Source organism: Apteryx rowi, unplaced genomic scaffold, assembly GCF_003343035.1.
Source record: "Apteryx rowi isolate R43461 unplaced genomic scaffold, aptRow1 scaffold_57, whole genome shotgun sequence".
NCBI classification, from domain to species: Eukaryota; Metazoa; Chordata; class Aves; order Apterygiformes; family Apterygidae; genus Apteryx; species Apteryx rowi.
In genome coordinates this window covers 916,473-943,690 of record NW_020450838.1, presented here as the reverse complement: position 1 = coordinate 943,690, position 27,218 = coordinate 916,473, and the positions used below count along the sequence as shown (strand labels likewise).

At 40.9% G+C, this 27,218-nt stretch overlaps 1 protein-coding gene across 7 annotated transcripts in view; it reads right to left on the bottom strand.

Annotated features, from left to right (window-relative positions):
* Nucleotides 1-27,218, bottom strand: part of MYLK (myosin light chain kinase) — a 227,901-nt gene that overhangs the window by 30,346 nt on the left and 170,337 nt on the right. For all 7 annotated transcript variants that reach the window (XM_026082130.1, XM_026082135.1, XM_026082133.1 and 4 more), the window contains 4 exons: nt 20,316-20,366; nt 18,526-18,653; nt 14,936-15,089; nt 1,035-1,337 (listed from right to left, as the gene is read on the bottom strand). In XM_026082130.1, coding sequence (XP_025937915.1) covers nt 1,035-1,337; nt 14,936-15,089; nt 18,526-18,653; nt 20,316-20,366 — 636 coding nt within the window. The remainder of the gene's footprint in view (nt 1-1,034; nt 1,338-14,935; nt 15,090-18,525; nt 18,654-20,315; nt 20,367-27,218) is intronic.

The following is a 27,218-nucleotide window of genomic DNA, read 5'->3' as shown; positions in this document are numbered from 1 at the left end:
CCAAAGACAACTCTCCAAAGACAAGAAATATGGCAAAATGCATCATTCTTGTTCCCCCTATTGTGGGCTTTTCAGTGTGGCATGACTATTGAAATGATCCTTGTACAGTTGGTAGATGTGGGTGTGCACATTCAACATCTACTTTTTAAAAATAATATTGATATTTTTGTGTGTGTTAAAAACTTTTGTACCACTTTCAGAATAACTTCTGAAATGCTCCAGCTCTTCCCATTAGGCCCTTGATAAAATCTTAAGCAAAAAATAAGAGGTGAAAGATACTGAAAAATACATTTACAAGCACGTGCAACTGGAATAAAAATATTCTGCTTACTTAGCTCAGAAGTCCTCAAAAAGTATTTTTAACACCCATACAGTGCAGCAAAACCAACATACTCTAAGGGATACAAGTCTGAAATCCAGCAGATCAGATGTACTGGGGCAACAGGACTGAGGATTTTCTTTTGATGCTCTCCCATGCTGGGATTTGAAGAATGGGAATTTGTATGAATGAGAGGCTAATTCAGCTTCCACATACAGATTCAGCGCTTGGCTACCAGCAGGCACAGAGGTTGGGACAGTGTTTTTGACCTGTTTTTCCATAGTGTGTCCAGTATAAACTGTAATGAATCCACCGGTATATTTCAGGTAAGCCACCAAACATCATTTTCCTCCGGGCAAGGTCTGAACCTGTAACTTATGCGTGAAAGGTTTCATCTCCCATTACCTCTGCACTGAATCACAGAAGTTTGTCAGCAAGTACGCAGACAGCAATCCAGAGGGCAAATGATTGGTTCTTTCTCAGAGCAGGGTTTGGGATCCAGACGCCAGGTTCCCACAATAAGTGCATGCAAAACCTATATGTACGGACACCCAAATGAAGCTTGCGACGGGACATTAGCACACTTACTGCCAGCATAAGCATTCACTGCACACAGGCACATGCGAAAGAGCGTGTACAGCTGCCTGACCTCACTGGGGAAGTGTTAGGAGACGGTGTAACGCAATTCAGGTGTTTTTTTCTTTTRAAAACTAACCTTCTTGTTTCTCTCCAACTTTTACCAGCTCGGATTCTTGACTGGGCTCGCTGATGCCATACACGTTAGCAGCTCGCACGCGGAATTTGTACTCCCTGTCAGCCTGCAGGTCCTGCACACTGAAAGACGTGCTGCGGCAGGTAGTGAGGTCTGTCCATTTGTTATCCACTGAATTCCAGATCTCCACGGTGTAGGACTGCACAGCACTTCCACCATCGTAAGAGGAGCCGTACCATGAGAGAGTGAGGGACGAACTTCGTATGTCCGACGCGCAAGGTGTTCCAGCAGGTGGGTCTGGTTTATCTGCAAAGATGCATATGCAAAACATATTAGATGAAACTGAGAGTACGAGGTAGGACTGTCATTAGGACGTGAGTGGCCATAGCTAAGAGCTTGGTTCCTTCTGTGTCATTGCTCTGCCTCGGAGGGTTGTACTACAGTAAGAAGGAACAACCGTGGCACAGACAGACGTATCCGAACTAGCTAACACAAGTGCTGATCCCACATGGGACTCAGCATGGGCTGTTCGGTACCCCGGGCATCTTGCTTAGCTGTGCTGAAGCCTATGCCCTTCACAGCTACCATTACAGGAACTGTTGAGACTAAAACCAGTCCCAGCTATGCCTGCAAGTACTGGAATCAAATCTCCCACAGTAGCGCAAACCTCTCCTTGGTTAACTTCCTTAGAGGGTCACCCCTGCCACAGTTGCCATGGCAGTGACACTCTCAGTCCAGCTCCCCTCTGCTGCCACCATGCTCCAAGGCTGAGGCAAGCTTTCGCAGCCTCAGAACGTGCCATTAATCCAAGCGTAGCTAGGTATCAGGGACACCAAACCCATTTTGTTGGCATAGAAATACATATCTTGAAGAGCGACAACTTTGCTGTCAACAATTTAGTGAACTTCTTTGCCTGCGTGCAGTTTCTTGAAGCCTAGTACATTTTTTGGCAAAAAGAACTCAGCTTAGAATACCTCATTTAAATATTGAAATTTTATCTCATGTGGATTTTGGAAATTGTTGAAGAAGTGGAACATGGAAATTTTGAACTGCTATTCCCCATTCAGAGGCTTGCTCCTAAAACCCGTATTTGCATGGACAGAGCCAGTATCACCAGAAACTGGTATGCAAATGAGCAACCAACTATGCAAACCTCCACACAATACAAAAAACATACAGTTATAGGGCTTTTTCAGAATTAACCTGAATCATTAAACTAAGGAATTATTGCAATAAATGTTCTCCTAAGACAGAAGGATGCTGATGTTTTAAATTACTTATTAAAGAAAGAATTATGGAAGTTAAGCACTTGCAAAGACTTTAAAGGGAACAAAGCATCTTCCCTGGGAATAATCCTCTCAGAAGTAATCTAGCAAAACCTACAAAATAATGATGATGTTGATCTGGATGAACCAGTGACCAAAGGCTGAATGTGAAGTCAAAGAATGGGACAAAGTGATAGAAGATGGAAAGGAAAAAATAGAATAAGTGTGAGATGATACAGACAGTGGTAACACTGGACACGGATCGGTAAAATCCATAGCAATAACTAATATGTCAAGGTAAAAGCACAGTCACATACAGCATGCAGAACAAGACAAAGCTTTGCAAATTATTCCAGGATTTTGAAAGGGAGAGAACAGGAGAATAAAATGTTGTGAAGACGATACCAGACCAAAGCAACAACTATCGCAAATGTTTTATTATCCATTTTCCTGAAAATCACCAATATTCAAGCTTCCCTCTGTCAAACACACCAGTTTACATCACTGTGTCAATGGGCAATAGACACAATTTAATTAATTTGATAACTTTAAATAATCTGGCAAATAACTTTTCACCAGTCATTACTATTCTTTGCTTGAAGCAGCAACCATCCAGCTGGGTATTTCCAAGCACATCCTACATCCTCACATTCAAAATAACAAAGAGAAACAGACAGGATGGAAACAAGGAAATGGGATTTTTATGCAGGCATTCAACCATTAGGTAACATAAGTGGGTTTCTAAGAGGGAGGAGTTTAAGGTATGAGGCAAAGTATAATAAAACCTTGCCTGCATTTGTTTTTCTAGTGCTCCATTGCTATATTGCACAAAGAGTCCTATAAAGCTCTGAGAGGCGTAAGTCTGATGAACCATTTCCAGTCAAATGAGTAGAACTGCAAAATCACACGTAGCTGTCCTAGCCGCACACCCAATCATCAGGACACAGAAAACCGCAAACTGCTGCACAAAATCCCAGATGCATTCTCTGAACCTCACCTGTTCCTGGCTTAGATGTGGCTGGTGGCAAAACTCAACAAACTAAGATGAAAAGAAAACCATGCTACATGCATGTCCTGTTTTGCTGATAAAAGCTGCCRAAGAATAACTGTCTGTTGCTAATGGACATCATCATCGTTTTCTTGGAAAGACAGAACTGCCAAACAAACCAAAAATACAGCCACTTGCTCAGTAATAAAAAAATTTCTTGAGAAAAACTGTTGTGACCTTTGATCAAAGCCTTACTGTGGTAGCCTACATTAGTTATCCCTCCATATTCAAATTATCATTGCTAGGAAAATCACTGAGCAGACAGAAATGGCCACAGTTTGCCACAGGCATACCTTTAGTTCTTGGACGGAAGGATGTCTCCTCTGACTGCTGTGATTTTACTTATACAGAGGGAAAATGGGATAGTTTAACCCAGCCAGGACACTGAACTATTCAGATCAGTTCACTGTCTGGAACAGGCCAGTCCTCTTTCTACAGACCATAAGCTGTTTTGTTCTGTTGACCAACGGCTTCTCTGAAAAATCTCTCTTATGTAATTCTCTTTAATACAATTGTCGCTAAAAATCCACCTCCCTCCCAAACTGAAATATATGAAAGGTCTATAACTTTTAAATATAAGGAAAGAGATGGAGATGGAGGAAGAGAGATGGGCACCAAGGATTTTCAGCTGCATTCAGCCTGAGAATGCCCAGGCAGAAGAGAAAGAGCCATTCAGGTGTAGGTTATCTTTATTCATTTTGGCAATATTTAAAACACCATTCCACTAGGAGTCATCATTATACAGTGCCCCTCTAGTTAAACACGAATATCAGAAACCAAATGTCCTTAATCTCTGGAATGGCTTACTGCCCTGCTTAGTTGTCACATTTTACTGGCCTCATTCTCTAGCAAAATAAAAGGGACTACCAACAAGCATGAATTTACAGTTTAGATATTGTGAACTGGATCACAGAGGGGTTAAATGATTTGTCCAAGATTAGAAGGACAGACTGTGGCAAAAATGAGAACCGAATCTCAATCTCCTGGTACTTAAATGGTGGCGTCCCTCTTCCCTGCACTGGTGCTACCTCAGCCTCCTCGGTGCTGAAAGAAGTGAGACCTCCACGCCGCCTTCATTCACGGGACCAGCASCGTCCTGCACCAGGCACCAGGGAGCTGGCATCACACGCGGGGATTAGATGGTTTCAGTCACACTCCGAAGAGCAGGGATAACCACCTTCTGTTCACTACAAACCATCATCCAGGGAGACCTCGTGGGAAACTCTACTGCCTCTGTCCTCTTCAAGTATTATTCAGAAGAATAATACTTAGCTGTGTGTCTCGTTTTCCTCTTACATATTCATTGTTGTATTATGTCAGGATGCAGATATAAGAACTCGGACAAGCAACTGCTGACTCATCCTAAATCCAAACAGAACAGAGCAGTTGCTGATAGCAAAAGAAAAATACATTGAAGAAAAAGCTGAGCCAAAGGCCGAGCCTTTCTAAAGGCGTTTGTTCGGGTTTGTGCAAGTGGTGCATGTTCTCCAACTCCTGCCATGCACACAGCTAAATGTGGACAGTTAAGTAGTATGTGCTTCTCTCTTTTTTTTTCTTTTTTTTCTTTTTTTAAGTTAGCTTGCTGTAATACTAAGCCCTTCTTTCAAAGAGAAGACTAGCCTACAGAGATCCATATGTTGGACAGCTTTTGACTAGATCATTATACTCAGTTTTATACTGAAGGAGGAAAAAATGCATCTCTTTCAGTCTGTGCAGAGCATAGTGGCCTGCTTCCCAGGCAGGACGTGAATATGCAGTCTTTCTTTGCTGGCTTTCAGCACACTTCTGTTTTCAAATGATGCATGGGCATGATTTTATCAGTTGCCTAGGCCACAGTTACCTTAGTGACCTCTCTTTCCATGACTCACCTAGATAACTGGAATCCATTTTGATAGTTTACAAAAGCAAGGCTTAAGTATGTGAGCACTGGAGAGAAAACATTCACGGCCAAAGGGACTTTAGCTGTAAAGAAAATGCCATATGGCTTAGTCTAATATCTGCCAGTCTTGGGAATGTTTCCACTTTTCTAATAACTTTTGCCCAGAAGGAAAAGAAGAAAACCTGCAACCCTCGCCGGACTCTCTTGAGTCAGAAAGCCACATTTTTGTTTGAAGTCTACCATGTACTGCTGCTTGCAGACCTGCTTAACATATAAATACTGGGTAGTAGCTGCTATGGAAGACCATAAACAAGAAAGACAGCCTAATCTTTGCACTTTCTTAATATGACAGATCTATGTATCTCTCCAAATTGTACTTTACCATGCTTAAAAAATTATTTGATATCAGACTGGATGATATCCTATAGCTCTGCGCATTCAGAGAATTTGCAGATGGTCTCTCCGTGTGTCTGTTTTGTTTCTCAACAGTTTATTCCATGGAGATTTAAAAGGTTACCCTGTATTCATCTGTCTGTACTGAGAGCTAGGATATTTTGCCAAACTGCATTCCCTTCTGGAATATGAAAACTCTATCAGCATAATTAACTGCTTCCAATAAAAATATCCAGTGGTTTGAGAAAGGGTGCAGAAGTCAAGCACAAGTCTCTATTTTGTCCTTCTGTTTTACTGTTTAATATAACATTAGCGTCCTTGAGCTGGCTATCTTCAGTCTTTCATTTGCATGTCATGTGCAGTGCTTTACGTACACAAACATACTTCACATTTAGCCTTATACTGTGAGGACTTTACATTGGCTCCATTGGACTACAGTTTGGTACCTCCTGTTCTGGACCAAGACACAACCACAGTCCAAAATGGGAACTAGAAGGAAGGGAGTGCATCCAAAAAATATGCTGCTCCTTTTGAACATTTGCATATCAATGTATCTCCAGGGGAAGCAATTCATTCAAAATACAGAGCTCTAACTTCAGCTTCACTACTTACGCAACAAAAGAAAATAGATGTGCACGTTCTCCACAATTAGACATCTTAACTAGATGAAACTAGGGGTACTCCAGCCTTGACTAAGTTATCACAGCATGCATATAACGCCCAAATCAACAGTTACCTAAACTTTACGATAATCTAGATTATCACAGTCAAATTGGCTGCACCCACACAGTCTCTGTTGAACTTGGTCAGCACCCTACAAAGTCCACCGTCCTTTGTAGCAGACAGCACCTATACCTCTTTTACCAGGATGCATGACTACCTTGTTTGCCTAATGTGACTGCAAAGGCTAACAAGATCGTTGGTGGCTGGAGAGCTAAATGCTGAAGGGGACTCAAGCGCAGAGCTCCCTAGGCAATCTCCTCAGGAATACCAGCAGGGCTGCCTCCRGGCTGGCTCCAAAGGCTGCAGGCAGGGAAGATGGACAAACAGCTAACCTGGCCTCAAGCCTGCCCGAGGCTCTGCTCTACACAGCAGCGTAGGGACTGCCTGAAGTCACTGAGACAGGGGAAAGAGCAGCAGCAACTCATACAACATGCCCTGAGTAGGCGAGCAAGAGGCGAATGAGGTGAAGAGAAGGAGGGCTTTTCTCCCTTCATGATCCAGCAAACTAGGAACAGATTAAAAAACAAATGCTCCCCAACACAGAGGGACATAGATTATCCCTTCCCCAGAGCAAGGAGGAGCAGGCAAGGCGGTCTGATGCCGATTTGTTCTTTGTGGCCTGTGCTCCTTAGGGCAGACAGTAAAGTCACAAGCTAGCCCCACTGAAGGGTATGAGCCACATTTAAGACCATACTGGGACTGAAATGCACACTTCCTATTTACTCCCAAATTGGATTCAGCTGCACTTCTTCTTCAGACAAATTCTCAGAGATATTTTGGTAAACAGGTTTTGATATACAGCCTGAAGTAACCTTTAATTAATCTGCATTTGTACACTCTGCGCACTGAGAAGCACAAAGCATAAGCATGCTCGGCCTTTAAATCATTGTTATTTATGAGACAAGTCTGACTTGAGGCCCTTGCTTTCCTTTCAGTGGTGTTTAACTCAAAATCCCTCCTGATAAGGAAAGGGACTTTCTCTCCTTCTGCATAGGTGGCAAACCCACAGCTCATACAGGACACCCACATAACATGAAACCATGCTACCCACATCTCACTGGCTTCTCAAAATGGCTCAATTTGCAGAGTCTGCAGAACACGAGCCCCATTCCAGGACACCAAAAAAGGCAGTGTTCTCCTTATCTAGCTCGGAGCGCAGGGAAATGGAAATTGTCCGGCTACTTGATGTGACCATCAGACTGAGCCGAAGCGGGGAGATAGGGCTTGCCGCACATTAAGAGCTTGCAGGGCTCGGGCAGTCTCTTAAGCAGCAACACTGTTGCAGCAGAAAGCCTCTGAAAACAGGGAACAGTATAACCGCAGCTCCTGAGAAAGAAAAGTTACTGCTCTTTTTCAGAGACAGCACTGAAGCAACATCTCTGAGGTGGTTTTCTTTATCTGTTCTCAAAGTTGGTTTGGTTTCTTTCTAAATCCAGTTATCATATTACTGTATAATACTATTATTAGCTATTGTGATATTTGTCTGCCAGATGAAGAACAGACAGAAAGAAACAATTTAATTCCATTCCACAGGCTGTTTAGCCAGAGAAGGTATTTAATATGCTGCTAAAGCCAGTTGAACACTGTCCATGCCGACAGCACTGGCAAAGGCTCCATTTGAAATTCATCAGCAGGAGAAAAGCGAAACCATAAAAGGTCATAACTGAACTCTACATTATTGCTGACAGGGCTTGGGGTCATGGCAGACCTCTCTGCTTTGCTTGGAAAACTATGCCCTGCAGCTCTTTTTCCAAGGCAGAGAAGCACTGTAAGTAAAGGTACTAACACCCTTTAACAGCCTCCTGGATGTTAATGCACCACAGGTTTAGCATAATATTAAACTGGAAGCAAACACCTGGGTTCTCCYGCAAAGCAGCACAAGAGAAGATGAAAGGAACAGAGGTTTTCCCCGGAGGAAGCAGCCTCCCCAGCAGGAGCAGAGCGCCGCGCAGACGAGGCTGGTTAGCTCAGGGGAGCTGCCCACCCGGAGCTCGGGCACAACTCGTAACGCAGCCCAGCCCTGCAGCACCCGCTGCAGACGGGCTCTAGCCTCCTCTCCACGTCACCCTGCACGACAGCGCCAAGCTCAAAAGCTGGACCCCCCTTTGCCCCTCTCCACAATTCTGACATAAAACTACATTACTGAAAAACTGCGCTGCTGAGATCTGCAGATAAAGCAGCTCGCAAGCACTGCAGACCCGCAGCAGCACTTCATACCGCGATCCCCACTTTGCCAAGGGGGAGACTGGGGCAGAAAGAGTAAAACGACCTCACCCAAGGACAGGCAGGAGGATGGAGCTGGGAACGAAACCAGAGCTCACCACTCCCACGCATATGCCCTCATCACAAGAACATCTCCTCCTGCCACAGGCCTAATGGAACAAACAAATATATAATGCATTCTCAGGAGCCCTTCTTCTAAACCATCTGTTCCTGTGCCTAAGTCAACAAGCTATTCAGATTACTCATATGCTACGCGTCAGGAATCTGGTTTGATAACTGATTGAATTAGAGCTCTAATACCTGTCCACTGAAAGTAAGAATAAATTTTAGGGCTTGCTCCGGTAAGACTGTAAGCAGATGCCAAGTCTCCACCGGGGTCCTAGGAACACCCTGCTCATGTGCAGAACAGCAACCACTAGCCTTTATAACTAAAGAAATGCCTAGCATTCAATAGCACGTGAAATACAGGAAGCTTATTGTGAAAAATACTGTGATGATGTTTCCTTTTCTTCATCAGAAGAAAGGTAAAGGTGAATATCAGGAAAAACAGCTAAGCAGAGAGTTCTGCTGCAATTTCTCCTCACAGAAGTGACACAAATGAGATGGTCCTTCAGGGACTAATTCTGCATCAGGGTACTGGCACTGATGTTAGGCAACCTAGGCTGTTTTTTCCTCTATGCACTATTATCTTTCTGCAAAAACACAGTTTTGATATGGCTGCAGAGTCTAGTCACCAAACAGTAGCAGGGAAGCTGACAGTGGTGATTATAACACCATACTACCGCAACAACGACAACAACGACAACAACAACAACAACAAACATCCCTTCCTGAACCATCAGTCTAGTTGCTCTTTAACCGGAAAGCTGGTGACAAAAATCCTCCAGCAATCCAGAGGAATTTAAAAGGCCAAAGGTTAGAGGCCAAGTCCACCCACATATTCTTAGGAAATTCACTGCATTCTCAGCCCTAGCTATAAACAGGGAATCACGTGGCCACTGTAGGATGCAAGCTGATGCTTCTCAGAAGATGAAGGACGTTTCAGAAGCATTCATGTTGCTGTAGTATTCTCTGTAGAAACACCTTTGGTTGTCCTGCCTCACTATCGCAGAAGTCTGCACGTGCTTTTGCAGAGAGAGACTGCCCAGTTTCTGCCCCCCTATGGATCCATTCAGTGTGAGCCACTCGCAGAGCCAGAGGTCTCAGGGACTCGTAGAAAATGCTGAAAGCACCACTGTTAAATGTTACATTTCCTTACAGTAGAGCTTAAGGGCAAAGAACTAATGTTAAGATAGCATGCATATACGTCACTTGTTGAAGCCAATGGCTCTGCATAGGCGATTAATAATACTACCACTATATTCGATGACTATTGGAGTTAGTGCACGATCAGATCTTATTCTAAAGCTAAACTTGAATTTTCTCATTTTTGCTTGGAAAGACTCTGTGGATACTGATTCTGCTGAAGACAGGGAAATAACAATTTCCTCACAGAAAATAACATCTCCATCCCAAATCAAGTAAGGAACCATAACATCAGGCAGAAAAGCAAGTATTACTTAATGCAGTCATATTATACTACTTGCATGTCTGTGTGCAACATGCTTATATGTAAGTATACTTAAGTACTTGGTTTATCACCGTTCAACAATGTATGAGAAGGACTCAGAGCACACAGTATGTGCACAACTGTTTAGGGTAATAAAAACACCATAACGACTATCTTTAAGTCTCTCTTGAGGTATAATAATATTGCTCTTATTCTTTTGCATATATCTGTCTTAGAGCCATATTTTGTTTTTATACAATACCACATGAGAAACAATACCAATCTAAAGAACAAAACAAGGTTGATCAAAAGCAGCCCCCACATAGGTAGTATATATTTTCCTACTTGTGTATGAAAAAAGGCAAAAGGCATCGCTGATATCCAACGTACTCAGCAAACACTGAGCTTCAGAATTCCCTTGTGTCTGGGCATGGAACCACTAAGCAGGATCCTCAAAATCATGAAGGAAACTTGCGGCAGAGCCACAGAACAGACCACAGCTTCTCAAAGGCCAAGTTCTCTTTCTTAAGTACTCCGTTATTCTTTTTACTCTTTGTCATAGTAACCAGCCTTAGCCAGTATGATGACAAAGTTGCTTTTTCATAACAGGTTACGGATTGAGGTATTCCTGTCCCATAGCTAAAACGTTCAGAAGCAGCAATGTGATTATTTACCCATATGCATCCAAAAAGTGGCAAGAAAGGAATGAATATTCCTTGCTATCACTATGGAGTGAGGACTTTACCTTTCCTAAATCAGCCCTATCTTACACTCAGCTCATCGCTGGCTCATTTAATATAGCTTTAGCAACAAAAAGCCACTTTAATCTGACACAGTGTCTGCTGTTAATCATAAGCTTGGTCCCACAACAGGCTGTTTTGGATTTGGAGCAGAAACATGCAAAATCTCTCTAGAGAGATCATTCAGCTAATGAAATTGCTTATGTGAGAGAGCTAATCTTTAAATAACAATAGAGAAGAACTCTACACGGACATTTTGGAAGCAGCCTACCCTTTAAGAGGTGAGACTGCTTAACTTGGACGTCACACTTCTACTGCAGGTCTCCCAGTATTATTAGCTTATACAGGCCCAAAGTTACACCACAAATCTATATTAAGCTTAAGACTCAATGCTTGTGGCTTAGTCCTGCACGCTCATCACCACACCACACTGCCTATCCTCAACTAACAGGAGTCTCCTCTAATTTGACTCAATACCGTGCAGCTGGTGTGTGGACTGCAAACAGCTCACACCAGAGGTTGGGTTTAATAGAAGTTTTATTCATGGTTATCCATTAAAATCATGAAGGAAAAAAGAAATCCTTAGAATAATTCAAAGCTGGGCTTCTTCAAGAGCAGCTTTTCCCATGGCCAAAACTGAATCAAACAATGTTATACGATTCAAGCTCCTTAAATGGCAGAATCCCTACTTGGTTCAATTAAGCTCACAGTTGAAGTGCTGAATATGACTGTTGAGTATGACAGTTTGAGCAGTTTGATTTAAGACTTTAGGAGTGATGACAAGGAGAAAATTCATCAAAAGAATACAAGGGAGGCATTTTTCTTTTTCTTTTTTTTTCCCCCCTAAAATCATTCAAATGTCCAGCTATGGTTTATTGTCTAAGACTCAGGCCTTAAATCAGGAGGTCATTAGACCTTCTGCTCAGCTAGGAGGTCAGACGAGGTTGTTCAGATGCTTATTCAGTCTGGACTTGAATACCTCCAAGGATGGAGATGTCACAACCTCTCTGGGCAATGTGTTCCCTGTCATGTGCTACAGTCCAATGTTAATTTGGGAAATGCTTATTGGAGCCTTTCACATGAGAAACTTGCGCATGAGCATGACAACTTTGCAAGCCACACGGTTGTAAAAAGTAATAATAAAAAATTACTGGTTTATTTCCTTATCTATTTCATTTTGTATTTTAACAAATGTCATTGATTTGTTAAAACTCAAACCAGACAAGCCTGTTAGTTAGCCTTTTGAGAAACATAGCTCTAGGTCGGCTCAGACACGCTCCTTTCAGAGAGCAGATGTTCTGTATTTATAGTTTCTCTCAACACGTTCAAGAGTCAGTTATGTACTGGGGTCAGGCAGCAGTGTTTTCAGTACACAGCATATACGTGGGTGTGCCTTTTAAACAGTAATCTTGTGGGGAGGCAGCTCACACAGAGGTTAGAGCCTTATTATATATAGCTGAGGCAAACAAAGCCCATGTGTAGCAGCAGGGCTTTCTCCATCAACCCTTGTTATGAATAGGGGTCAGGACAGGGAGGGCAAGTTCCTTCCTGGTACTTTGGAGGGAACAGAAAGGACAGATGAGAACTTAGTCCTAAGGATGAGGTTTGGTAGACTAAAAGCTCTCTGGTTCTGCATGCTTTAAGAAGTACAGCCTCCCTATTCTGACTGGAGCAGGCTTTGGAGAAAAGACAGCACCTTCCTATTTTTCATGAACAGTTAACACCATTAAAGGTGCAAATAGGCTGAAGGATTTTACCTCAACAGTGAGACTCCAACCTGCTCCCTAGAAGGAAGACATTTTTGCCCCCTTCCCCCACATTTTTGGGTACCCAGATGGAAGGATCTGGCTGTAAAATGCATATGTAGCAAAGGAGGAATCTTGAGGCTTTGTCATGCCTTCGGCAGTACTGACATCAGTGAGATGTTTCACTGAAGAGCTTGGCAATTTTACAAGAGGGAATTTATTCTTTTCAGCTGGAATCAGACAGCTTTTCATCAGCCAAAATGCATGGCAAACTCCAGCGCATTGTAAGGATTCTTCACCCAACTCTCCCAAAAGCAGCTCTGGGAATCCCACTGTTCTCTGGCACATTTCTTACTCATGGAAGAGCAAAGCAAGAGGCTGAGATGTAGCTTTATAAGGTTATAGAATTCAAAGACTTTCAAACCAATTAACTCCACAGAATATAAACCAGTGACTTATATAATAATGAGGTGAAGTTCACATAGTGACAAGATTGTAAGACTCGTCATCTCGGTTCAGCTAAAAAATCCATCTTGCCCAATAACCCGCTACAGTTAGCAGTCTGCAGCAGTTGCCTAGGAAAGCGTACCGGGGGACATGAAGAGTGGATGCTCTCCTGGCATACCTCTAGCTGCTAACCAGCTGCATAGCCAAAAGCTGTAGCCAGAACAGTGCATTTAATGGTTACCGGAGGATCAATCTTTCATGGTGTTCATTTTTAACCTAGCTATATTTCTGACCTGCACAAGCTACTGTCGGAAGGGGTAGTACAATTTATTTATGCATTACATGAAAAATGCTTCTTCTATGATATTCTAATCTTGCCTTCTCTGATCTGTTGCTGGAATTTACTTTATATTTGTACTCATTCATTCAGTTACCTTTTAATTGCAACAAACACCAAAAATAAGGCAAAAGAAATTCATTTAAATAATCAAGAAACATATTCAGACTTTACTGGATATTGTACACTGAAGTGTGATACTAGTTATTAAACTTTTTATGCTCTTCAGTGGATCACTGGAATGAATTTCCAGCCAAGTTAGAGTCAACGGGAATTTTGCCATTGATTTCACTGGAGTCGGATCTTCACCTTTGGCCTTACACCCAGGTTTCTTTACTTGCTCAGTAGCCCACATATATGTTAGGACAGCAGAGCCAATGCAGTTATGACTGAGTGATTAGGATGCAGCCTCATTATTTGAAATAGAGTTTGTCCAAATGCCTGGGCAAACTCTGCCCTCCCCTGCCAGGTGCCAAGACCCCGCTGCAAGCCTTAGGAAACAGAGACAAGCCCAAACTGTCCTACACAACTAGTGATGCATGTTAGAAGGAACCAGGTTAACATTTTGACTAAATCTCTCTCTCTGCTTGCAGAACTTTCCTAGATTTCCCTGGAAAGCATTTGCTGTGTATCCACACAAAGGTGGGTTCATTAGCCCTTTCAGAGCTAGATGGTACAGCTCTACATTTTGTCCAGAATTAACCCAGCTTGTTTACATCTAGGCTGCAGTTGTACCTGCAAATACATTGCAACAGTCTACTGGTCCGCAGCTATCTGTAGCTGCCCACATCCTGCTTCAACAAACTTGATAGCCTCACGGTGTCATCTGATAAAGCTGTTTGGAACTTTAAAACGCTCCAAAGTATCAAACAAATAATTCTTTCACTGTTTCTATGTATGTTACAGAATATATGCACATGTGTACAATAGACCACATATAAAGGACTCCATATTCCAAACAGACTGCCTCTATCCACCGGTTTATGTCACTATAAAACACTAGACACTGGTAGGAATTTCAGCCAAACAGATAAAACCTCCCTCCCCAAAATAACATGACGTTTTAAAATTTACAGTCTAATACAGACCACTTGAGTCCTTCCCAAACTAACAGTCTAATAAAATCTGGATTATTTAGTTAAAATTGCGGTCTAGCAAACATCTGGATGCTACAAATGTTAAATGGGAAAAGGACGACTACAGTGGTACCTAAACAAAATAAGAGATGTGAGCTGCTTTTTTTCTTTACTGTTTTTTTTTCTAAATCTGGGTTATTTCTTACCTCCATCTGTAATTAATAATTTTTCAAAATTAAATTAAATGCATCATAAGCTGCTGCAATACAGCATAGCCCTACTGAGGTTGCTTATAGTGCTTATACCATGTCAGCATCCTGTCCAGGTATTTTTTTTTAAAGGTCTGGGGTTTTTTTCAGTCTTCTTAACTTATCTGATGATTTTATTTAAGTTTTTGCATAGCATCATATACATTAGAACACCAATGTAAAGTAATTTCTAAAGAATGAGTATATATCTAAAGCATTGTTTAAACTCACCGACAACTGTAAGGTTGACTTGTGCTTGTCTGCTGCCAAGTTTGTTTTCTACAACTAGAGTGTAACATCCACAGTGTTCTTGCTTTGTTGATGATATTGTTAGCTTGCTGCTGTTCTCAGCATTCTCAATTTTGATATATTCATTTTCTTCTATCTGCCAAATTCAACAGAAAAAAAATTAAAGATCTTAAGGGCAAAAATTCCTTACCTATTTGAAAGAGCTCACATTACAACACAAGTTAGCATTATTAAGCATCATCTAGAGATAACTCTATCACAGCAGTGAATATGTGTAGCTCATGAAGAGTGAAATCAACACAAAACATCTAGAAATATAGTAAATGTTATGACTCCATTCCTGCAGTGGAGACAAGGAACATTGGAATTGGTGGGACTCCACTAAGGAACAGGAATTTCACTTTCTACCTCCCCTTTGACAACTGAAAGTGAAAAATGGCAAAAGAGCAAAGTCTTGTCTCACTTATCCTACAGAGACCACAGTGGAACTAGGGTTTAGCTGTAAATAACCTAATTCATTTGTCATTGCTTTCAGAGACCCACTCTGCAGATCCTTCATAGCTGTGACTTTCACCACCTTGTCTTAACCAGCCTTACTCTGTGCTTCCACATCAATCAGGGCAAGAGTTTCCTGGTTTTGAACAACTGAAGATATTTTGCCTGAAACGGAGTTGTAATAGTGCACTGTGCAGAGAGGCTTACAAAGTGCAGATGCAGCCTTCCTAAGTTACTTTTATTTTCTGGAGAACCAAAAATATTTTTTAATTTACAGACAAAAAAATTATACCCTTTCACTCTTTGAATTTTAAATTCCTGTGAAACATTCATTTTGAAATCACTGACATTACAAAATGAATCACATTGTCTAGCAGAAGAGAACAAACTATCCTAATTTAATGTGCACAGATATCCCTGGCATCTCTCCTTTTGGTTAAATTTTCAGAAACAACCAAAAATCAAACTCTCAGCTGAATTCCATAGGCACATTATGAACTAGTTTTTAATTGAAACAAAGCTATTACAGCATGGCCAGGGATACTTGGATTTTAATGAGTATTAATTTGAGACATGAAAGATTATTCCAAAACCCCGTGATGCTACACTGCAATTACAGAAGTAGCACACTGTGTTCTTATGAAACAGGCACCATAATGTCAATGCCCTTCTTCCTCCCACCACTTCCTTCTCAGATAAGTGACTCTTCCAACTCATTCTCAGAATTTCATTAAAAATGAAGGCTATTTAGTTTGACTTATCTTGTCTCATGTATTCAGAGGATAAGGAATTACAAGGCTAGGAGCAGGACTTGCCCCTCTTTTCTCCTCAATCGAGCCAGAACGCGTGCATTGCTATAGCCCAAAAGTAACCTGAGAAAGCTTGTCCTGCAATAATTGGTATAGGAGCTGGTAATTGGAATTATGTAGGCGTACAGTTTAAATTATATTGAAAGTTTTTTTTTTTTCCTGCTGTGCTTTGTTCTTCTGATATTCTACACTGGTTTATGTGTTTTGCTTCACTACAATTAATCAAAAGGTTATAATAATAAAAAAAGCAGTCTAGTAGAACTGGATATGTATTATGCAAAGAAAGCCCTGCAAGGATGCTTGGTGGCTTGCAATGCGTCTGGGGAATAGGACAGTTGATCCCTGTGTTCCCAAAAGACAGTCACTGGTGGTAGTTAAGAATCGCCAGCAATTAGCAGTGTCAAACAATGGACTTTGTTATCCAGCTAACAATAGAACAGGCTTTCAAAGGCACATTTGCTCCGTGTGTTAACTCAGCATAGCTCCACCATCGCTCTAGTGGGCTGCCATCCCATACAGCAGTACTCGTCATTACTTTGTGGTATTCCCTTTTCCCCAGCAAAAGGCATTTATCCAGAATACCTGTGAGAGCCCCCGTGGTTCTCTCAAACGCGAGGGAATGGGAGAAAGGAGAAGCTGAGTCCCTCCTGTGCACCACAGCGATGCAGTGACAGAGCTGAAATCAGAATTCACCACTCACAGGCTCTGCTGACCCTCATTTGTTCTCCTATATTGTTTATTAAGCTTCCTAATGTTTTTTTCTTTTCTACACCATTTACCTGCCATACCGACATACGAAAAATTTAAATATCATCCTAACGTAAAATTTTGCAAACCTTTAGTTTGTCTCACAGGGATTAGCTAAAGAATACATAAAGATGGTAAAAGTGACATTTTAAAACAGAGAAAGCTGAAGTATCACAGATTATGGGTCTGATACGGGCAATAAGAGATGGTAGTCTCTGTTATCACTTTGGTTTTGTATATAAAAATGGCCATGGAATCGATGTAAATAGGATTGCCGAATTCACCAGTGAGCTCAGAATTCTGCACAGAACAGACTGGAAACTCACTTTTTGGGGTACCTACCACTGACGTGCCAAGACAGAGCTCAGCAGCACAGAACAGTGAATGCCACTGAGGCTTCTGAGGACTATTTTTGTAGAAATAAGTAGACCAGTTTTTAGCCTCAGTCTCTAAGCTACAGAATTTTAAGAAAATGTAAGACTTCAGGAAAAAAAACTCCACAAAGGAGATAAAAGAAAAGCTGAGTATACAGTATAGAGAGAATTAATGGCACATTATCATGCACCCTTTCCCCTAAAGTAAGAGGTTATTTGGGGATAGCAAAGATGAAATGTGGAATACCCTTTGCATTAGTGAACTGTTTTGAACTCCTGTGATTAAATGCTGACATATCTAGATTTAGAGTCTAAACTTCCTCCTAAGAGGAGCTGTTTTTATTTATGTTTTATAGAGTGCATAACAAGTTCAGAATGAAATAAACACAATAGCTGCTACAGTACATATTTATCTTTTGTCTATCCTAACGTGGCACTTCATCTTCCAGCTTGTGCTTCCATATTGGGTTGTTTGGTTTAAAGTGTTTTAACTGTTCACTAAAGCAACTCTCTTCAGAAATTACCCTTATGGACACACGTAATATAACTTGAGGAAATTAATTCAAGAAAAAGGAACTTTAACCCAGGTGGTGAGGGCACTCGCAGCACCACAAGTGCTGCTGTGCCTTGTATGGTGCCATTTGTGTTGTGAGACATTTCATTCAATCTTCGTAAGTCATATTTTTGCCCCTCTGACATAGCTTTAGACCAAGCATCAATGAAGAAAAGGTTATTTCTGAAGGAGGAGAGAAATGCTTCCTGTGATAAATATCTTTCATATAATATATCCTTCAGATCACCTATCCTTTAATTACATGGTCTAAGGCTCTTCTCAAAGGACCAGTCATTTGTCATGGGAGAGAGAACAGGCAGCAATGGGTTTAAACTGTAGCAAGAAAGATTTAGGTCTGGCATTAGGAAAAAAATTCTAACACTAAGTATAGTTAAGCAGTGCAATAGGATGCCAATGGAGGCTGTGAAATCTCCATCGTTGGAATGCTTTCAGAAGAGGTGAGAAAAACATCTGGCAGAAATGACACAGTTATGGCCAGTTATTGGGGAAGGAATATAGACTAGTTGGGTCTTTGGAGTTCCTTTCCAGCTCTGTTCTTTTAAGATTGTTAAAACAGACCAGAAAACAATTTACCTGCTTACGAAATTTCATCCAGGTGCAAGTTATGGGTGCTGTTCCTACCACCTTGGCAAACAATTCCACTGATTCACCAGCACGGACTTTTCTGTCTTCTGGGAACTGAGTAATCTGAGGGGGAGTAGCTGATAAAACAAAAAAAACCTCCCTTTAGGTGACTATACTTTCTATTTTTCTTAACAGTCAAACACATATATCTCTTAACAGTTTCAGAGTGGTATTTGAAAAAAGACTGACAATTATCTATGGCTTGCTATGAAACAATTCTGTGGACACTTGTTAATCCTGTTGTAGTGAAGGAAAAACAATCTACCCATCAAAAGTTTGCTCATTCAAGACTAACGTACAGAAATCTGAAGGCCAAAACTGTTAAGACTTACCACTAATTCCAAACATAAAACATATTAAATTTTGCACTGAGTTTTTCAGAATACTAAGGATTCTTGTAGCACTTTATGTTTTCAATGAATGGCCCCAGCTAACTTCCTATCTATCTGCATGTGCTCAGGGTGTCTGCACACCTGCTCCCAAATGCCATCAACAGCATGCAGAAAATCTAAGGCTCAACAGCCAACTTTGAACATCCTCATTTCAGTAGCCAGGTGACCATCATCTGAGACCTCAGTTAGAGAGGCAAGGAGGGAAATCAGCTTCTTTCCCCACCACACTGAATTTTCCTGTGAGCAATGATGATCCTTCGGTTTCTGTACTGCAGGGCTTCTTTTAAATCTTGCAGTCCTATTCATATTCCTCAATGTCTGAATCAGTTATTTCTCCTCTTCCTTCTCACTGTCGGGGTAACAATAGATGGCAGGACCTCTCTTTCGCTTCTAGTGCTATTTCCTGACTCTCAGTTGTGGTGCTGAGCGTGACAGACTCCTGGCAGCTCTTAGGGATAGATGCCAGAAATATCACAGCCCTGACAGCTCCAGGGTGAAACATGTTCAGTTGTTTTACAGGAACAGCACAATAAATGGTATTTTTTTGGAGGCAGCTTTGAGGACATTTTGACTGAAACAGTAAAAGGCCTTCCCTAACACTAGAATAACTTCACCAAATGTAAGGTTCCTGTCCAAAGCACTGGGCTACTGGGCATCCAAGAAAGTGCTTTCTTTTCAAAATAAGTAAAACAAAGTGTTTTTCCCTAGACATGTTCTTAGAGAAGTTTATTTTTTTGTTTTGAAAATATCTGAAAGAAATTAGAAAGAAGCACACATCTGGCAGAGAAAACTGTGTGAACAGCTAAAAAGTCTGACAAAGTTTCAAGGCACCGAAAGCAGACTGCTGTAATGGAACATCCTGCTTAACATTAAATACAGATAGCTTTGCCTAGGAGAAGGCAAACACCTGAGCAAGTTAGCACAAGACCAGTTAAGAGGAAATGTAGAATCTATCAACTTCTCTGTGGTAGCTACCCATGCGGACGTGGCATTATGTGATAAATGAAAAAATCTCTTTCCCTGAGGGCTATGTTGTGGATATACTAAAGGGGCCGGAGTTCCAGCACTACTGCTGACACGCCATAAGATCTTGCTTTAGTTTATTGTTAGTAACTTCTTTGCGTGCTCATAATTTAAATTGTATACAAATGTAACCTCAAGAGCAAATTTGAGAAATGGACTCTGCCTTCCAGTTTTCTCCTCATAGAACATCACAACCACCATTTAATCACATACGCACAACAAACTTAGCAGGTAAACAGCTGTGCTTATAAATGTGTTGCCTGTTTTTTAAAACTGTACTGGTTTATTTTTTATTAATACAGTATGATATATGCAACTAATTACCTGCTTTTGGAGGAGTCTTTGGAGCTGGTTTCTTCTTCACTGTTGCTTCACCTAGTTTAAAAAAAAAAGTTTAAAAAAAAAAGTTAATTCACAGGTGAGTTTTGGAAGGTATCAGATTAACTGCAAAGACATTCACATTCATAGTGATGCTCTGTTGGCAATTCAAAACCTATTATATTTTGGCAACTTAAGAATTAATGTAAATTAACTTAAACAACTCAAGAATTAAAAATACTTCTAAAAATCACTTTTATTATCCTGGGTGATCCTCAGAATATTCACAGCTGAAACTGGAACTTTCAAAAGAGCCAATGAAATCTGCTACGTGTCTCCTGTACTCTGTCATACTCAGTTCCTTTTAGCAGCTTAACTGGGATGAAAACGCTGGGCTGAGATCCATCTCATACTGAATTTCTGCTCAGGGTTTAAAAAAATCATGCTCAACTAAATGAGCTCAATTAAAACAAGGTAGTAAACACCATGTCCTACTTCTTATGCCACTTGTGAACTAACAAAGAAACAGACATATGCAGGCAGTAAATACTGTTATCACCCCCTTATCACCTCATTTTCTCTAGGCAAGGGCAACATTTGGTTTATTCACAAATGTTTATTCGCAATGTGTTGCCATCAAAAAACATGGGCTAGAATTTGAAACCTGGGCACTTAATGTGATCAAGACAACATTCTACAAAATTGTGAACGGTTAAGTAGAAGGACAGTAGAGAAGGTAGGTAGAAGGTGACTATCCACTATTTCTCAGAAAACAAGAACTAGGGGCCGTCCCATTAAATTACCAGGTAGCAGGCGTAAAAGAAACCAAAGAAGTATTTTTAAATATAGCACATGCTTAAGTTGGGGTTCATAGAGAAGGAATGTTTTGCAGGCCAAAAGCATAAACAGGCTCAAAAGGACAAATTCATAGGAGGTAGTCTAGTGGTGGCCATTAACGTCTGGATGCCTTCAACCCCCCGAATTCTAGAAGCGGGGGCTCATTCCTTTTAGAGCACTCTCTTTTTATCCGCTATCCTAAGCGTCCTTGTCAGAGGATGCCCTCTGGTCTAAAAGGCCATTTCTTATTTTCTGATGCTCAAATAGGTAACTTGATTGAAGCAGTATGGCTTTTAAGATGCTGCTGCCTCTGATGGAGGCAGGATCTGCTAAGTGCTTTTCAGTATCTGGCAGCATCTACTTAGGTGCCTAGTGATAGCCATAACTAAGTTTGAATTATTTGGTTCACTGTTTACTTAAAATATTTCAAAGCAGTGAGCAGCAAATAAATTAAACACAATAAAGTGAGCCGGGTTTTTTTAACCTCCCTTTCAATAAGATCCTGCACATTTTGTACCACCAAGTGCTGGCCTCTGTGTTTATAGAACTGCTTTTCTTTAAAGCTCTGGAAGACATAACAAGCACTGCCATGCCTCCCTTGCTCTGAGCCTTCAAATCTGCTTGCTGATAGCAAACTGCAAGCTGTGAATGTGCCCAGTGAACACGTCACCTGATCCCCCAGGAACGAGGACCAATCGGAGATGGGAGCCCACCATGGGCTCAAGCAATACATAATTGCAAAGACTCTGATTTCAAGTTTTAGGGACGCTGGAGATAGCAACTAATAGCAACTGATGTGCTGTAGGCTGTTAAAACAGCAAATGGCTTAATAAATATAAATAAATAATGGTTTAGCTGTCCACATCAGTGTTTATTCAGTTCATTTTGAGGAATATTTCATATGCATTGAATACAGAAGCTGTTGTCACCTTCTTTTCATAAACAGTTCTACTTTATAGCAATTTTCTCTCAAAGTATGCTTAGCTTTCACATGCTCTGTATTTATTGATTTTGTTGGAACCAGAAATAAATAATGGAGAGGCAGGTTATTCTTGCAGTACTTAAAGCTGAGTCAAAAAAAGAAGAGCTGGATATCTCCCAAGAAAGCCCTTCTTCAAAGACTGCAAGCTCAACAAAACTAGTTATAGGTTTAGATTAGTACTTGTGAGGTGTTTATCCTAGTATAACCGGACCACCAAGGCATAAGATACATGTCTGCATTGCTATGTCTTCTTTGTTGGCTTAGTCTTGTTAAATGGGTGCTTTTAAAGAGCACCACTATTCATTAAAGGGACCCATTACTTCTTGGGCCACCAGCAGACTATCATGTACCCTGGCTGCTGTAATAAGTGATAGCAAATATATTTCCAGCTCCTCTTCTCCTCCCCGAGCTGTATGAGGAAAAGCAAAAAGCGGTATTTGTAAAGCATCTCTGCTCTTTATCGCTGTATGATCAAGCCCTGAGCTGAAACTCTCATTTATTTCTGTAGTCACAGCTACGTGGATGAAACTGCTTATGTGACCAGGTGCTAGTTCATAAGGGCTGCTGAATCTGGCCTATCATCTGCTGGCAAACACCTCAATTAATGGAAGTAATCCGTTAGCTGCATAATCCCATGCAAACTAACACAGCTGTATGATTTAGATACTTTAATTTTTTTTCTGCTGTACTTGACACCAGATTCTCTCCTTTTCTCTAAACTGAGAATGAAATTACTGTTGGGTATCCTCAGAGCTATAATGGCTTTTAGTACTTTTAATATCTAAAACAGTGACATGAATCTTATTACCTCCATGCCCTGTTAAGCCTGATATGAACAACAAGGAACGCCAGTGATGATGAAAAAGCACCATTTGTGAAATGCCATCTTGGATTGAAGATACTACAGACAAATGGGAGGAAAACCAAAATTCCTTAATCAAGCATGATTTACACTCAGCTATCACCTCTTGGCTGATGTTGTACATTTGCTGCAATATCTCAGTTAACAGGCAAGGTGGCATTTTTTTCCTGACAATATCATTCTCTGCCTTTTCACAAAACATACACAGAACACATATCTATATACTCAAATACCTCCCTCTTTCACTTCTCTCTGACTCTTATCAGCCACTCCTAGTTCATCAGAGAAGGGACCCCAATCACAAAATTTGTTCATTCACAACTACAGTCAGTGATGTTCAATTCATCACTGTTAAAGAACAATATTTATATATAGGCTAGGAGGTAAAATGAACCACCACGGACTATATTTACACTCTAAGTGAAATAAATGCAGCATCCTTCTTATCCCTGGGAGGGCTAAGGGCCATGCTTAGACAGTTTAAAGGACTCTCACATCATGAGTATTTCCACTGCAGTGAGGCAAAGAACACGAACCCATCATCTCATTCAGCTGGGGTACTGCTTTTTATATGTAAATACGAGTTTTTTGTTTAATTTTTTTATTTTCACCCACCAGGACATTGCATTCACTTATCTGAGGCTATGCAGACTGTCACTGGATTTCATCAAACCATGCAGACTGCACAGGGCTGCTACAAGGTCTGGCTGACACAAATAGCCCGGAGCAGAAATGAAGGGCAAGGACAGTGTGGAAGGGAATGAGTGCAAAAGTATGCCTCTGTGTCCATGAACCTGACTTCTTTGGCTAATGGAGTACACTCCACTGTCCATGGACCTTCCTTAAAAAATTTCAGCTCAACTCATGCATCTTTTTGAAAAGCAACTTTTGCTCAAAAGCCGCTGTAGACAGTTAGTGAAAGAAATCTAATAAGATTAACCAAAGTTGACAAGGTCAAATGATTGTTTTCATCAAAATATTTCAGCCTCTTGGAAATGTTAGTTCAAGTCTGCTTCTGCTGTTTTTTTTCTTTTTTCTTAAAAGACAGTTTGTCTCTCTTTTGATATTTACATTGAAAGAAGCTGAAGCTAAAAACCGGCCTGGAAGAAAAAGGGCATAATATTCCCTCCTTAAATGAATCTGCCTCCTAGAAACGACACAATGTAAACATTACAAGGCTGGTATTTACATAACTTTATAGGCAGGTTTGCCTCTTAGAGAGCTCGTGCCTGGGGAGATGTACACTAAAAGGGAAAGATCCCATACAGGCTGATAGCTGTGGAACATTCGGTTGGGCCGTTTGCCTTGCCCTGATGTCGAATTCATGGGAGCAGATATGTTCAGAAGCCTCCGTCTTTCTTTTTTGTTTCCCTTTTTTGGAATTTTACTAAAAATAGGCATAGGCCTCCCCTGAAATGACTCTCCGCACAACTTGCTTTCATAAAGCATGAAGTAAAAATCTGTTACAGTCTGAAAAAACATCATTACTCCAGAGAGCGTTTCCAGCCAGTCCATCCTTCCCACCATCTTCCTTGAAACACACGCCTAAAGTTATGTGCTTGTCGTCTATAGTATCGTGATGGATTTCAGCACCTGGTAAACAAATACAATGAATCCCCAACTCCTTCAAACACAGGGAGCAAGGTCTGCTTCTGGAATGGTCTCATTTTAGCTCAGGGTAGGAGAAGGGCTAATGTCATACTCTGATACTCTAGCCACATTGGAAAACATTTTCCCATCATGCAAAACTTTTCAAGATATTATCTTCTGAGAGGAACTAAATCAAGATTTTCAGAGTTTCCTTTATGAGAAACTGAAAAAGAAGTCATATCTATAATATGGTAGATACCACAGTAACAAGAATACTCATACAGGAGATGGAAAACTCAGGTTCAATTCTCTGCTCTATCAGATTCACATTATGGACCTGAACCTGTATCTTCTCCATCTCACCTGAGTACCTCAGACCTGTGGGATGTGACACTGTGAGTAACCTGTCTCCTGCAAGTAAATGCATCACAAGGTAACCTCTGTCTGATCCTGGGAATATCAGGTTTTGGTATCAAAGGTGACCGCTGTCTGTAAAGCTTCACTACTCACTGCTTAGAAAGCACGGATTGACTGAGACCTAGAACTATGGAAGAGAAAAAACGCTTGGCCTCACAGTTAAGGCTGTGACTAACTCAGTTCTATCCTTGCCTCTATCACAGGCCTCCTTTGTGGCACCCAAGTTTATCACAGGTATCACTCAGCACAGACAAGCTGAAACAAAAGAAAGATGATGCGTAAGATTATAGTAAAAGATGACACATCATCACTTACCAGTTTATTCCTACATTCAGAAACCTATGCTAATCGCTATACAGAAAATGACAGTGACAATGTACCAGCACCAATAGCCTGAGACTTCATCACGGTTTGAAAGTTTAAATAGTTCCACTCTATTGCTTCCCAAGGAGCAAATTCCTCATATCCTTTCCAAGTAACTGTTTTTTATCTAAATACAATAAAATAGAAAAGAACTCTGACTTAAATTTGATAAGATGTGGAAATTAGACAACTAAATGCCATATACGTCAGTTGTTTGTGTGTTTCAGCACAATTTTAATAGCTTTTATTTGTTCATTAGAAACAACTGACAGTTTGTTGCAACATCCCATATTTAGCTTCTAAATCATTCAGAGATTGCCCTCTAATTTAAAAAAATCCAGCTTCCTCCTCTCCCTCCTCCAAAAAAAATCACTCTTGCATTCCCAGTCAAGAGAGAGCTAGCACATATTAACACACTCGCAGCTTCAATAATGCAAAATAGGGCACTGAAAGTAACTCAGTTTTTTAAAAGAGCTCAGCTCGATGAAGAAACAATTCCACAGCAGTTTGGCAGTGCAGTGCTTGAGCAATTTCTGCAGTTAAAGCAAATCTGAGAAGCACAGAAGAGATCCAGCATCAAATAGAAATGCAGACTCTCAGAGCTTAGGAACAACTCAAGGTGTACGACTTCCACTACAAGCTCTCGTGGGAGCAAGACAACAGCGCTAGCTTTTTAAATGTAGATTTGATTCTTGTATTTCTCATGTCCTGCAAGGACAGCTAGAATTAGACACTAAGATGCTGTGCTCATGCATTTAGGAACAGCAGCCTAAATCAGGTTACGAGCCTGCTGCCCAGTCTATTAAGTAGGAAAGAGAGGGCTGACTGTCAGTTTGTTTAGACTTTCAGCAACTTCAAGTGATTTCAGTGGAAAAAGCTAGGTGTTCAGTGCTTTTGTACATTATTCAAGCACACAGATGTAGGCTCCCATTTTATAAAAAAAGAAACTTTAGTCAATGTTTCTATTACATGCCAGAGATCAGCAATTTCTAATCAATGACTTAACTGGGAATTAATGGTGCATGGTGCCTCTTCAGTTCAAGGCCATCCTGCAAAAACTACGCTCATCTTTTTCTGCGTGCGACAGTCAATAAACATCTCTCTTTTCTTCTGTCAACATACAGCTAGGCAGGATGGATTGTATGAAAAACACATGGAAAATACTGTTTTGTGCCAATGTTAACTCAGAAAGCATCAGTTTGGTGTAAGCTGTAAAGTAACCTGGCAGAGATTCAAAATGCATACCTGGCATTAGCTAAATGGTGCTGCACTGAGCCCCAAGGAGAAGTGATTTACACAACACATCAGTGTTTCTTCTTTGCTTTATATATACATACAGTGACTGGATTCTCTTTTCGTCTCTGGAGGCAACCAACTTCAGTCACCAAGTTAAATCTTACACTACCTTTTCACTTCAGCTAGTTTGTTTGTTAGGCTCCGTGCCACAGTTATTCACCCTCAGACACCAGTCCTGAGGTGTGCAGTCATCGCCTCTAATTATTCAGAGTTCCAGAAAAATCATACCTACATCTTAAAAACAGCTCAGAGTAAGTTTATTTTCATACACTAAAAAAGGAGGTTTCACCTTCACTTAAGAAAAAAAGAGAGATTTTTTTTCTCTTTGAGAAAGTTTGGTCAATGACTTCCCTGGCAATGAAATTGGTATTGTTCCAACACATTAAGCAGAGATCTAGATACTGTGCACCCACGGTACAGACAACAGCTCAGTTCTTCTTGGAGCATTCAAGCAGCGGAGAGGTATGGACCTCCTGGGAAAGTGACAGGCCTGAGAGAACTGTTTTGAATAGCCTTGTTGACCCTTAAAAGCATCTCAAACTATCCCAGAGAGAAGAGAGGA